Source organism: Mirounga leonina, unplaced genomic scaffold (genome assembly GCF_011800145.1).
Source record: "Mirounga leonina isolate KUSES-001 unplaced genomic scaffold, KU_Mleo_1.0 Mir_54, whole genome shotgun sequence".
Classification (NCBI taxonomy): domain Eukaryota; kingdom Metazoa; phylum Chordata; class Mammalia; order Carnivora; family Phocidae; genus Mirounga; species Mirounga leonina.
Window position 1 is genome coordinate 5710783 of NW_023270812.1, and position 15193 is coordinate 5725975.

General features: G+C 40.2%; 1 protein-coding gene across 3 annotated transcripts in view; it reads right to left on the reverse strand.

Moving 5' to 3' along the window:
• Nucleotides 1–15193, reverse strand: part of LOC118001822 (E3 ubiquitin-protein ligase parkin) — a 1265989-nt gene that overhangs the window by 638262 nt on the left and 612534 nt on the right. For all 3 annotated transcript variants that reach the window (XM_034991967.1, XM_034991965.1, XM_034991964.1), the window contains exon 5: nucleotides 5774–5857. In XM_034991967.1, the coding sequence (XP_034847858.1) occupies nucleotides 5774–5857 (84 nt within the window). The remainder of the gene's footprint in view (nucleotides 1–5773; nucleotides 5858–15193) is intronic.

Genomic DNA, 15193 nt, shown 5'->3' on the forward strand with positions numbered 1-15193 from the left:
TTTAATAATTATGCTACTTATTATAGTTTAGGGGATAGTTTTTAGTATCTAATTTCATTCAAGCTATTTTAAGAGGTCTTTCTAAACTGTTTCTGATAAAAAGAGTTCCACGTAAAAGAGTTCAATGCCTATCAAGGTCAAATAATTTTAAACATAAAATACATTACTTTACATGGGATTTCAGGTAAGTATTACTACTCAAAAACATAAAATATAATGTATTTATAGTCTGTTAAGTAGTAAAATAACACTCCTTAACAAGAACAAAAATATTGACCGTGGTCCATTTATCACTTTGAAGATTGCTAAGAACTGAATGTTTGTGTCCCCCCCAAACTGATATATGGAAGCCTAATCCCCATTGTGATGGTATTTGGAGGTGGGTTCTTTAGAAGGTGATTAGAGCATAAGAGCAGAGAGCTCATGAATGGAATTAGTACTTTTATAAAAGATATCTCAGAAATACCCCTTGTCCCTTCTACCATGTGATAGCATCTGTCAATCAGGAAGTAGGCCCTTGATCTTGAACTTCCTAGCCTCCAGAACTGTGAGAAATAAATGTTTGTTTTTTTATAAGCCACCGTGTTTATGGTATTTTTGTTATAGTAGCCTGAACGAACTAGGACAAAGCCATGATTTAATTCTTTTCCTTGTCATCTAAGGCACTATCCCCTTCACCTAAACCCTGCTGTCCAATTATAAAGTGTGAGGGAAAAGGCAACACTCTCACAGTTGGCTTAGAAACCCTTCATTACCACAAAAGCACTACTAAGTCAGAGGTTTCCACAGGGGAGTGTTTGATAAACAGGGGATACTCGCTTTAAAGTTATAATTTGGAACTCAGAAATAACACCGGAGAGTAGGACTTCTGGGCATGCCTTAGCCTATGTGTGCAACTAAGTAAATCACATAACCCCAGCGCATGGACAAACACAAATATCTTGGTTGCTTAAGGAATCATACATAAAACATAAAAAAGATTTACAAAGAAAATTTAAGGTCTTATGTCATATCCAAAGTTGATTTAATTTCACTAATGGAGAAAATTCTAAGTGATTTTTGTCCCTCTTTAAATCAGAAGCATATATACCCTCTGAGCTGACTAGAATTCTTTTTATAAAAAGGTAAGACGCCTTTCAGAACTAATGCTATGCTCCTTCTTTAGGGAACAGCGATTAGTGTAAAACTGAATTAGGTACAGATTGCTCTGTCTAAAGTGTAGCTAGGGTCAAGTTTATATTTGTACTCTTAAAAACCAAGGTTAGATTTCACTGTATTTAAAATGATCTAAATAGATTATCTTTAAGTGTATAAATATTAATTATGAATATATTAGTGACCCTGTTCTTTTGAATTTTAAGTATATGGATATTTTTCTCAAGTGATAGAAATTTAACTTTTTAATGAGAATATAATATATAGTGCATAAAATACTGTCAAAAACCTAAAATACCCTGCAAATTTAAATATGATAAACTACTTAAAAATGCCTATCTTCTCACCTCCTTAAGAAATAAACACCACACACAATGCTTTAGAAAACACAGGAGTCAATGTTTATATTTAGCTGCACTGTAAAAATGTAATTCACAAAAAAAATGTTTTAAGATAAGAAAGAGAAAGAATGAATTAAATTTCTCACACTGAGAGCGCCGCCAGCCACTGGTTACAAAAAAGTGTGCATGCCTTCAATTCCTTTATTTAGTGTTCACTAAAAATGAGAGAAAAATAGTTGGATATGACAGTTTCTTTTTCTACCTTTTAAACATTATATTTAAATAATTTTATTCTCTCTTCTTTTATAAAATAAGCACTGATGGTCCTAAATACTCCCTTTAAATTCTAATTTAACAACATCCCCAAAGATTTGATATGTGGTGTATTTTCATTGTTGTTTGGTTTCATATTTCCATTTGGATTTTTACTGGCTACGTTAATTGAATTTCCATGTTTCAGAGACTTTATGGTTATGCTTTTGTAAGTGTTATTTAAATGCCTTAATGCCCCAAAACATGATCAATTGTTGAGATGTTCCATATATGCTTAAAAAAGGAGGCATCTCCAGGTGTTGGGTGCAGCGTTCACGATGCAACCCTGGTCACTGGTTGTACTGATTTGCCAAATACTTCCTGATTATGCTGCTGGAGCTCCCAGCCCCTCAGAGGTCAATGTTACTATCTCCTGCCCTCGTGCCAGATTTATCCATATACTTAATTAATCCTGAGAATTTGTCCTTAATATATTTTGGGTTTGATCATGTTACTAAGATCATACAATTTTTAAAATGCTATATCTTTCTGAGTTATTGAACCTTTTAACAAAATCTATTTTTAATAATGCTTTTCAAAAAAATCTTTAATAATGTATACTTTGGCTTTTGGGGTAATCTTAACCTACAATCTCATATGTTGTTTGTTAATTTGTTCAGAATGTATTTGTTCCCCCTTGATCTGCATCTGTATCACCTCCACCGGGCCAGGGGGCCCATGTCCTAACTGCTGTGATTTTTGGCAATTAAGAGCTCACATGGGGCGCCTGGGTGGCTCAGTCCTTAAGCGTCTGCCTTCGGCTCAGGTCATGATCCCAGGATCCTGGGATTGAGCCCCGCATCAGGCTCCCTGCTCCCCGCGGAAAGCCTGCTTCTCCCTCTCCCACTCCCCCTGCTTGTGTTCCCTCTCTCGCTGTGTCTCTCTCTGTCAAATAAATAAATAACATGTTCTAAAAAAAAGGATATAAAATATAATAACATATACCTAAAACATGGGAAGGAGAGGAGAAAAGAATAGGTTCAAAGGTAAACCACCATCAGCTTAACACAGGCTACTATATGAAGAGTTTAGACACAAACCTGATGGTAACCATGTATCAAAAAAACCACTAACAAATATGCAAAGAATAAAGAGAAAGAAATCCAAATATATCACAAAAGAAAATCAGCAAAACATGAAAGACAAGAAAGAATCAGAGGGACGCCTGGGTGGCTCAGTCGGTTAAGTGCCTGCCTTCAGCTCAGGTCATGATCCCAGGGTCCTGGGATCAAGCCCCACGTCGGGCTCTCTGCTTGGCGGGGAGCCTGCTTCCCCCTCTCCCTCTGCCTCTCTCTCTCTATCTCTCATGAATAAATAAATAAAATCTTAAAAAAAAAAAAAAAGAAAGAAAGAATCAGAGAAAATCTTCAAAACCACCACAAAACAAGGATTAAAATGGCAATAAATACATATCTATCAATGATTACTTTGAATGTAAATGGACTAAACTCTCCAATCCAAGACATAAGGAGACAGAATGGATTAAAAGAAAAATAAAAAACAAACAAACAAAAACCACAAGAGCCATCTATCTCTATGTGTTTTGTTTTGTTTTGTTTTAAGTCTGTAGTTGACGGCGGTGATGATTTCAGTTGGCTTGTGAATCACCTTATCCTGGACCCACTTCCTCAGTATGCCCCGCACCACGCAATCACAAGTCACGCTGCCACACTGGTGTCCTGTTGGGGGGGCTGCAAAGAGAAATGGGTGGCTGCCAGCTGCAGGGGGTGGTCCTCAGGGCCAGCAGCACACACCCCAAGGCACCATGGAGGGGGCTCATTTGCCTGGCTCCTCAGGGGGCCCCCAAAACACACTGAAGGGCTCTGTGGACAGAACTTCTTGTCCGGAATTCAGAGTTAATTCTAAGTCCAGACCTCAGTCTGGGCTGGGGACGATGTCTGCAACCCTAGAGTGGTCTGGGAGGGTGGGTAGGGACTTCCTCCCCCTCGGGGAGTGTGAATTTGCCTGGCATCTGGTCCATCATGCAACCTGAGGCGGCGGCCAGCAGAGCAGTGCACATGGGTGAGGAACACCGACCAGGGGATCAGAGTGAGCCAGGGACCAGCACAGACCGCCTCTCCGGGAAGCTAGCGCCTTCCTCTCCAGCGGATCCCACAAGGGTATCATGTTTTATGGGTACTAGCTCTATGTAGGATTCTGTGGTTTCATCTGCCACCTTGATGAAGCCATTAACTCAGCTGCAGCCTCCCATGGACACCTGCCCACCTGAGGCTCCAGCCCCCAGTGACCAGTCATTGCTGCCAAAGTGGCGGCTCGCGTCAGCTGACAGTCTCCCCTCTGGGGTCCAGCTTTCTCCTGGTTTTGACGAATATACTCCTCCTTATTATGTTGTCAGCACAGCCATTCTTTTAAAAGTACATGTTTGTAATTTAATCCAGTATTTTTATATGGTGGGTACTGAAAGGATTTTGAAGGATATCAGATCACCCTGCTGCCAGATACAGAGCTGCGATATAACTTAATTTACGCTGAATTCCATGTACTGATACCTAAGGTAAGTAGAATATGCAACAAGCAAAGGAAAGGATTCTCAGTCCCACTCAACAGTTTCCCCCTTTGACTGATTTGCAGCTAAATCTTTAAAGATGCAAAAGTGTCTATTCTACTGTGACTGAATCTTGCCAATTAATATCAAGGTCTGGGAGAGGCAGTCAGACTATCAGGAATTGAAGTAGGTTTTCAAAGGACCTCACATGATTGTAAAAATGATACAGAGACCACAGTGTTACACATAACAGATGACGCACATGTGTGTAGATGGGTGAATGAATCGATGGATGGAGATATAATTACTATTACATATAATTGTAATTAAGAGATATTATACACTATAATATATACATACTGCACTTGTATACATACATGGGTGGGTATGTAATTATACTGAAGAATTGTGCCCCATAAATACATTCACTTTCCTTTCATCTCAGTAGCAAAGTTACAAGACTATATTATGCCTGGATATATGTGACTGACAAACAAGTCGTTATTTTTCTTCAGGATTTGCATTAATAAAAATCTGCTCATGGTCCTCGCCCCTGTTTGATGGAAAATGATTGCTAGTGCTGCTCACTTCTCCCTCCGTACCTCGCAACCGCCCTGCAGACTGGAGAGACAAGGCACGCCTAATGGTTCCAGCTCAAAGACTCTACCTGTTGCTATTGACAGACTTTGTTCCTGGGAGAAGATACGAACTGGCAGCTGTGAACTAACATTGACGTTTGGGTTGGCACCGTAACAGTATTTACGGCTCAGGAGACACATACAGTCAGATTATGAGAGATCCAGGAATTTTCGAGATAAAAAGTAAAGCAATATACAAATTACAAACATGACCAGAATATAAAATGATTTAAAAAATAATTTCAGTACTTAGGATCGCTTTTACTAAATATCTGCTCTATAGGAAACATCAACATATGGCATATGTTTGCAAAGAGTAAGGGGAGTGCAGAGAGCAGAAGACAGTCATCCAATTGTAGAGCTGCTCACGCACATGAGATTTACTAATAGCTCACTATGACACAAAAAGAAAGGCAGAAAGAGATAAAGAAAGAAAGCAATTTGGAACAATGCGGAATATAAATACAAAATATCACAGCACCAGCACAAAGATTAACCTTATATCTTTGTTACTTTCTTTTGCTAGGCTCCCAAGTGGCTCTTCTTTATGTTCCATAAATATCACTCTGTAAGGTGTTTAAATTGACATGTTTCAAAACAGTCACCGCACGTGGTTAAGCCTCTAGGAAAATGACACTGGATGGCAACGAACAAGGTAGAATTTGGGGTGACTATATAAATAATACTTTGAATCTGATGACACTTTGGCTGAATACTATCAGATGGAAGAAAAATCAGTTAACCTTCTTGTCTCTATTCTATTTTCCTACTAACCACTGAAGAGGCCATAACGAAAAAAATGGATTTGACCAGGTACTTACGGCTGTAGTCCCAGGACAGTTTGCAGATTGGCATTCACCGGTCATCCGGTTTGGGATTAAGACATCGTCCCAGCAAGAGGGACCCTTTGAGAAAAAACAACAGGTACTTGGTGCATGAAATGTAACACAAATGTACGTTTTCTAAAATCTACCGATATTATAAAATGGTAATGAAAGTAATGTGTCGTCCAGTGATTTTCAAAATATAATCTACAGAACCTGGGACTTCTCAAGATCCTTTTGGGGGATCTGGTAGATCAAAATTATTTTCACAAGCACACTAAGATGATCTTTAGCATATTGATCCAAACACGTAATACATTCACATGTAGTAGTCTCCCTACTGCGGCTAATTCAATTGTCTAAAAACTGAAATACTTTTCTTAAGTTCACTGCAATTTCAACTGATGCCTTCTATTTATTTACTTTAAAGATTAATTAATTAATTAATTTATGAGAGAGAGAGATAGAGCACGAGCAGGGGTAGGGGCAGAGGGAGAAGCAGGCTCTCTGCTGAGCAGGGCGCCCGATGCGGGGCTCGATCCCAGGACCCTGGGATCACAACCTGAGCCGAAGGCAGACGTCTAACGACTGAGCCACCAGGCACCCAACTGATGACTTCTAAATGAAAACACCCATGCCATCCCACTCAGAAGGACCCTTCGAGGGCAGTCGTGGAGCCTGTGGAGGCACACGGGGAGGGCCACCTGTCACAGCTGGCAGGCTGAGCAGGCATGGGTGCCGCCTCCCTCTCCTGAGGCACTGGGAAGACGACATTTGAACGAGCACCATGTAAACCCGTAACAGTAAGGAGAATGGAAGACAGAGGGTTGGCTGAGGAGAAATTTCCAAGCATTTCTGGAAATCTGCAACAGGCTGCGGCGAAGGAGGAGGACGGGAGGTAGGTGTCCCCAGGTGCGGGGACGACAGAGCTTCCAGCAGCTGCGTTCCAGGGCCTGTGCCCAGCCGGGCAGAGGGAGGTTAGAGCCAAGAGGTGGTGGCTGTGGGATTTTACGACCAAAGACACCGGGACCACGCCGGCGGTTTTTATGAGCAGTGGCCCACCTTGCTGCACGAGCCAGACCAAGCAGCCTCCTGGCCGCGCTCCTGCACGGATCAGCGAAAACTTCGAAGGCACGGAAGGATCTCAGCCATTCCTGGGTCTCCATGAGTGCTCGCTTTCACTCCCCTGCACCAGGACACCCACACCCACAGGTGCACCAGACACACAGATGCACACACACACACGTGCACGCACATAACTTTAGAGAAAAACAAGGGAAAGCAGAGGGAATCTGGGAATTGAGCATCCATCTCAAGAGGCGCTACCTTCTGAATTCACAGATCATTAAACCAAAAGCCACTGCTTCAGCCAGAAGATGGGGCTGCTTTAGCAGCCTGAGGCTGCTGTCCTTAGGGGGGCCGCTTCCAGGGTGGCCCTGGGCTGGCACCTGAGAAGTTGGATCTGAGGAGTACTCACATTCACTTATTGACACAGAGGGCTGGCAGCCTCATAAATGTCTGTGGGGACAACCTGGTTTGTGCTGAACACCTTTTTACCCCCCGGGAGTCTGGAATGGTGGTCTGCGCTAGGGAATCTTACTGTGTATAGGACTGTTCACGGAGTCCTGTAAGCCTTTCCAGTGAATCGCCGAACCTGGATGTGTGAAGCCATCTTGGGAACCCACGACACAGTGACACTGATGCATCATCAAGGGCATGTTCTCACAGCTCCACGAAAGGGTCAGAGTTCATGATTAAGATCACATCAGTTACAGGGAATAAGAAATTTCATTTCCTTTGCGCCTCTAAGTGTAGTGAATGCATTTTCAATCCACTGTAGCCACAGCGATGTAAACATCCACTTGATGCAAGCTTACAATCCTACTAATGAAAATGGACAGAAGATTATGTAACCAAATATACATGTCATGCAGCTTGGACAATGGAATAGTAAAGTCATAAATGTTAAGAATTGGATGGTCAGGGTGGAGCTGAGAGAGAAGGGAAAAAGGGGGGATTGATATCCTGCCCCTATAAGATATTACTTTTTTATTATAAAGCCATCTGTATGTTTGATTTTCAAACATACGCATATATCCATTTGATCAAAATGACATAAATGAAGTAAAAGAGAGATAACGGACATCGAGAACTTGATGACATTTATCAGCCTTGCTTTTCCAACTTAACATGAGAAACTCAGGGACAAGTGTGGCTAGAGTGCAGTCTCCCACATCATATTTCGATCCTTGGCCGAGGACCCATCTTGGGGGTTATGTTTCTCGGTTTGTTAATCTGTTTCTGGAGGATACTCCATGGGTAGTAGGGACCAAGTTTCTTTCATTTTTAGGCAACTCAGAAAACTTTAGAGTCGAATCTGTGGCCCAGCTCTGGAAACTATATATAACTTAAAATAAATACTCGGTTTACTAATGCTACCCTTGCTTTCCTATCATTTTCCTCAATTTATTTTCCTCTGCCCTCTTTCCTCATTTTTTGTAGTTTTTCTTGTTATTAGTCTCAATGTATTCTTGCAAACTTGTCAAATCCTTTTGAAGTGAGGCAGGGTATCAGGAAATAATTGTGAGGGACTTGTGGCTTCTCTTTTTTAACTCTCCAAAAGTCACTGACCACTTCTAACAGGAGCATCTTCTTGGGCCTCTTCCATCCAGGACACGAGCCTCCTGTCCTTAAAACCCAGCAGTCTGGTCTCAGGCAGAGCAGTGCATGGCTGGTGGATGCTGACGATGAACAGTAGCATGCTTAAGGCTCGGAAAAGTCCCTGGTTGCATAGGAAATCCATTTCATCGTGGATAACCATTAACTAAACAGGAAGACATTGCTTCCTTGCTCTATCAACATGGAACATTCCTTCTGAGGCTGGTTCAAGAAGCACTAACGTCCTTAGACCATATGCAATGGTAAGAGATAAACCAAACATTAGCACAGTCTGGAGAAGGAGCACTAATTGTCAAATGCACGGCTTAGGTCCCATTTGCATGTCACTGCTCAGAGTAAGATTCCCTGCCTCAAAGTCTAGGATGAATCGAAACTGTCTGTGCATATCACAGATATTTATTTTTCATGCCTTAATTTTTCAGAGTCCAAAAAGCAACGAAAGCGTTTATGTAACAATTCCTATAATCGTTGCGTAAGATATTACTTAATCTGATAAATCTTTGTTTTGTACGAGGAAATTATAGAAAACCCAGTCACAATTTGCCCCTTGATCTCAAACCATAACCAGATAACATAAGTAATAAAACCGAATAGAATTCCAATGAATATGGGAGTTTAACATAATGAAGTGAATGTGTTAGTTTGTCCATACCACTCATAGCATGGGTATTGAATGTTATTGCAATACCCATCCTGAAAATTGAAACAAATGTTCCAGTGAATTTATGCCATTACAAAGCAGATTTAACGTTGCTCCTTTCTAGTTTAGAAAATATAAAATGTTAATTGGTTCATTGTTGCATACTGTGTTTTAACAGATGCACAGTGAAAGCATTTATCATTAATAGCCTTTATATAGGGGTACAAAGGTCTCCTGATGACAAGATTAAATAAGGACTGCATATCACACAACAGCTGTGTCAAGGAGAGAATCCCCCCAAAATGTATTTAATCTATCAAATGTAAAGAATTGTAGAAAGACATCTGAAAAAAACAAAAAACAAAAAAACATGGCAGAGCCGTGTGAAATGCATGTCTTAATAAAGAATCATTTGGCTGCTTTTTAAAAACCTTTCTCTTAAAAAACTGAGCCACCCAGCAGCACCTGGGTGGCTCAGTCAGTTAAATGTCTGCCTTCAGCTCAGGTCATGATCTTAGGGTCCTGGGATCGAGTTCTACATCGGGCTCCCTGCTCAGCAGGGAGTCTGCTTCTCCCTGTCTCTCTGCCCCTCGCCCTGGTTGTACTCTCTCTCTCTCTCTGTCAAATAAATAAATAAAATCTTTAAAAATAGATAAATAAAAACCTTTCTCCTTCTTTTGCCCAATACTGGTTATACAACCAAGAGAATACATAAATGATTTGAACTTCTACAGCAGGCGTGAGCAAACTATGGTCTGCTGACCAAATCTGGCCCAGGGTGTGTTTCTGAACAGCAAAAACCAATTTATAAACAATGATTGTAAATTTGTAAATGATTAAAAGGCAAAAAAGAAGAGTCTTCATGGCATATGAAGAGTAAGTGACATTCAGGTTTCCATGTCCACAAAGGGACTGGAGTGGGAAACAGCAGTGGTTGCTCACTTACCTATTGTCCCTGCTGCTTTTGCATTGCAAGGACAGAAGAACACAGAGGACATGGCTCGAGAAACCTAAAATATTTACTATCTCTGCCTTTATGGAGAAAGTGTGCCAACCCTGGACCTATGGTAAATAAAAATCTTCCAAGTTCATATTGCAAAGTCCTTTAAAAAACTATCATGGTAGTGTTATGGTAGCATTTTGGCCACCGCATGATGTCACCAGTTTGTAGGAGAAGCTGTACCTGGGTCTCAAGTGAGAAATTACTTCAATTAAAACCTTATAGCCATTGGCTTTGTGGAATCCGAGGTATTGCTAGAATGCAGGGATTCAAGATGTTGGAATCAGCAAGAGTGGAAATCTGCAACTAGAGATGACATTTGGGGATTTCTCCCAATAATGTCATCACCAAAAGAAAAACACACAGTAGAATATTATTTAAGCACATCTATATGGCACACGTAAATCAGAAATTCAGAAAAATGACTTGATGGCATGAAAAGCAGTGACTAAATTTGTAAAGTAGGAGTCTTAAAATTTACTTTAAAAAAATTGTAGGACTAATCTACACGTCATTTTTGCTGTCTTGTATGTCCAATCAAGTGGAAAATTGAGGTACTTAACTGGCTAATTCTTATCCAAAGATCACTCTGACAAGATCCAGACAGACAGTTATAGCAAAAGAGGTTTATTTTTCCCCGATTTATCTAAATAAATTCTATAACCTTCTTTTCATAGGTGGGCATATACACTGCCGTCTAAAAAAACTGCAAATCCTGTTTTCCAAAACGTTACTACACAATCTCGGAATTTGCAATTTTTAAAAAGGGTTATTTTAGGGACACCCGGGTGGCTCAGTCAGTTAAGTGTCTGCCTTCGGCTCAGGTCAAGATCTCAGGGTCTTAGGATCGAGCCCCAAAGAGAGCTTCTCTCTCTCCCTCTGCCCCTCCCCTCACTTGTGTGCTCTCTCTCTCTTTCAAATAAATAAAATATTTAAAAAAATGAAAGGGCTATTTTATTTAAACTATGCTTTTACCAATTATTTCAAGTTATCAAATGTGTTGAATTTAGTAGCTCCTCGTGAATGATTGTACATTTAAGTCACATAATTAAACTAATTTTGAAAATTATACTTGTAGTATATCATAATAGCAAAACTGTCTTTAAAACTGCTACACTCAGAGAAAGACATGTATCATATGATCTCACTTATATGAGGAATTCTTAATCGCAGGAAACAAACTGAGTGTTGTTGGAGTGGGGGGTGGGGTGGGAGGGATGGGGTGACTGGGTGATGGACACTGGGGAGGGTATGTGCTCTGGTAAGCGCTGTGAATTGTGCAAGACTGTTGAATCTCAGATCTGTACCTCTGAAACAAATAATGCAATATATGTTAAGAAAAAAAAAAGAAGAAGAAGAAGGTAGCGGGAGGGGAAGAATGAAGCGGGGGAAATCGGAGGGGTAGACGAACCATGAGAGACGATGGACTCTGAAAAACAAACAGAGTTCTAGAGGGGAGGGGGGTGGGAGGATGGGTTGGCCTGGTGGTGGGTATTGAGGAGGGCATGTTCTGCATGGAGCACTGGGTGTTGTGCACAAACAATGAATCATGGAACACTTCATCTAGAACTAATGATGTAATGTATGGGGATTAACATAAGAATAAAAAAAAAAAAAACCTGCTACACTCAGAGCCTCCTTCCTTTTTTCCCTTTGTGTCTGCAACAAAGTGTTACAGAGAAGGAACTTCAAAGTTCACAGACCTGTTGAATCCCAATTCTACCAATTATTAGCTCTAGGCCCCTGAGCAAGTTTCCTTCCATCTTTCTCCAGCTCTTCGGAAAAGTGAGGGGTTAAATACCTCCTTTATTGGGCTTTCACGAACACTAACTGAAACAACAACTTTAATGTTTGCCCAGTGCCTGGCATAGGAAAGATGGCAACTGTTGCAGGTAGTATTTCTTATTTCTCAAAAGAGAAGTCCCTGAGCAGGGTTATTTTTAATTTAGTAGACAGATAAGCAATAACTGCCCAGTTCCAAGGCACCTGACTCAGCCCACAGCGTTTTTCATTTCTTACTTTTTCTCCATTTCCCCGTTACCCAGCTATTCCCCAGGGATTATGTCACTTTCCAGAGCATGCAGCTTGTAACTCTTTTAAATCATGTATTTCCATCCATACAGTAGACATTGTTCTGGCATATTCCCTCATTGGATTTAAAGATCCTGTGCTTCTCATAAAGCTAAAGACAGTGCTGTGATTACAGCCGAGGCTCTACAATGCAGTCATTACATAGTGAGCAGGGAAAATAACAAAGAAAAAATCTTCTGAACCAAAATATTCATCCACTCAGCAAATACTTATTGAACATTTCTTCAAACCTAATAATACAGTTAGGGGAAATAGAGAAGGATCCTTAATCCGGTAGACTTTATGGAGTAGCTACAAAAGCCAGTGTAACAAAGGAACTAAGCAACCGATTCAAATAGATAATACTAAAAAAAAAAAAAAAAAAAAAAAAAAAAAAATGCCCATACCAAATATTTGTGATATGCAAACAACTGGAACACACATACATTCCTGATGCAAATATAAAATGGCACAGCCCCTCTGGAAACCTTTAGGCTTTTTTTAGAAAGTTATACATATAACCATCAAGATTTGAACATTTCATTTTTAGATACTTACCCAAGATAAAAATGAAAACATGAGTCTACACAAAGAATCGTATACAAATACTCATAATAGCCTTATTCACAATAGCCACCAACTGGAGAGCACCCAAATATCTATCAAAATATGAATGGATAAACAAAATGTGGTATCGTCATCCAATGGAATACTATTCTGCAATAAATAGTATCATATTACTTATAAATGTAGCATGGATGATTCTCAAAATTATGTGAGTGAAGGAAGCAAAACCTGCAATAGAATATAATACATGTTCCCACTTATATAAAATGCAAACAAATCAGTGGTAGCTTTGGGGTGGGAGCAGAGCATGGAATGGGCTACATAAAGGCATGAGGAATCTTTGGGAGGGGTTTATGGGCTGAATTGTGTCCCCTCAAAATTCATATGTCTAAGTCCTTACCCCCCTACAGAATGTAACTGTATTTGGAAATAGGATTTTTCAAGAGGAAATAAGTCAAGATGAGGTCCTTTTGGTGGGCCCTAGTCCCATATGACTGGTGTCCTTATAAGAAGAGGAGATTAGGACATGGACAGTCACAGAAAAAAAGGCCATGTGAAGACACAGGAAGAAGACAACCCATTCAGAAACCAATGAGGGATGCCTCAGAAGAAACCAACCTCACCAACACCTTAATCTTGGATACAATATTAATAATAATTAACTCTTTCTTGAAACTATTTTATATGGGGTAGAAGGAAGCAGAAGAGGGGGAGAAAGTCATTTAGTGAATATATATTCATTCCCGAGGACTTTTTGCATATACTCTGTCTCTCTGGCAGCTATTTAAGAACTGTTTCTTTTTTTCTTTTAGTCTTTATCGTTTACAGGCTTTTCCACTTACATTGTTTCATTTGTTATCTCAGAAACCATGCAAGAGATTGTACCTTCTATTAGTTTTCTATCACTGTGTAACAAATTCCCACATACGTAATGGCTTAAAACAATCCTCATCTGTGATCTCACAATTTCTGTGAGCTAGGAGCTCATGCCTGGCTTAGCCAGGTCCTCTGCTCAGGGTCCCACAAGGCTGTAATCAAGGTGTTGGCAGGGTTGTGCTCTCATCTGGAAGCTTGACTGGAGAAGCATCAATTCCCAAGCTCTCCTAGGGTGTTTTCAGAATTAATTTCCTTGTGGCTGTAACTGGAAGGGTGTCAGCTTTGTGCTCCCTGCTGACTGGAAGCCTCCCATGGTTCTTCCCCATGTGTGCCTCCTCAACCTGGCTGCATACTTCATCAGGCCAGCTGGGCGACATCGGGTCCAGTCTCTGCTGGGATGTAGGCTTCTACTACGTGGTTAAGAGGACTCTCGTATACCACAATCAAGGGAATGGCAGACATATTGTCACCTTTGCCATTTTCTCTGGGTTGGAAGGAAATCACCAGAACCACCCACGTTCAAGACTTAGGGATTTCACAAGAGCATGGACACCAGGAGGGAGAAGATGACTGGGGGTCACCTTTGTGTCTGTCCACCCCACATTTATTTTGCAGAGAAGTAAGACCTTTCATGACATTAAAGTTTGAAAAATGATAATTCAATATGTGACTCAGGCTATTTTTTTTCAACATAAACTTTCCAGTTGAAATATGTGAATATTCGAACCCTTCCCTGGAGTCATTCTTTTAAACTTTTAAGTAGAGAATGTAATATTACAGCCTAGAAGGTATCACAAAATAAATACTGAATGTGACCAGAAAGGGAGTTTCTATTTATTCTGGCAAGTTAAATTTGAAGAGATTAGTAGATAAAAAAAACAAGCAAATATACTTGTGCTTTACTTAATGTATACATTCTTTTCCAACTTGAATTTATTTCCTAGGATTTCTTAGAGCATAAACATCTTACACACTTTTGCCTCTGAACACCTAACTGTAAGTCCCAATTGCAAGCTGCTTCTATAGAAAAACAGACCACTACAGACTACATGGAGGGACTCGTTGTTCACATTTTAGCCCAATTGTTTCTACAAATGTTTTTAAAGCAAAAAGAGACTTAGTAGGAGGTGAATTAGAATTTAAAGAAAATAAAAGACCTCAAGAAGACCTCTTGTCCTGTCCTTATAAATATTTCTATTCTTGATTTGGTTACTATATTAATAATAATTAACTCTTTTTGAAACTATTTTATATGGGGTAGAAGGAAGCAAAAGAGGGGGGAAAAGTGGTTTAGTGAATTCCAGCCAATCAGCAGGTGAATACTGGATTATAAAAGTAGTGGCAAAGCCATCTTCTTGAATTAGTACAAAATTGGGTTGTTTAGAAAGCACTTTCCCATATATAAAGCAACCTTAATTCCCAACGAAAATCTGTTAACTCTATGACCTATGGAGCTCTGAGACCCAAGCTGATTATTTGCTCATGCGTTGGGGTAATCCCACAACTGTTCCTAAGAAAACCCTGCTCCTATATGTAAGTACTCACTTGGCTCTTATATTTAGCTACAGGGGTATATCTTAAAGAG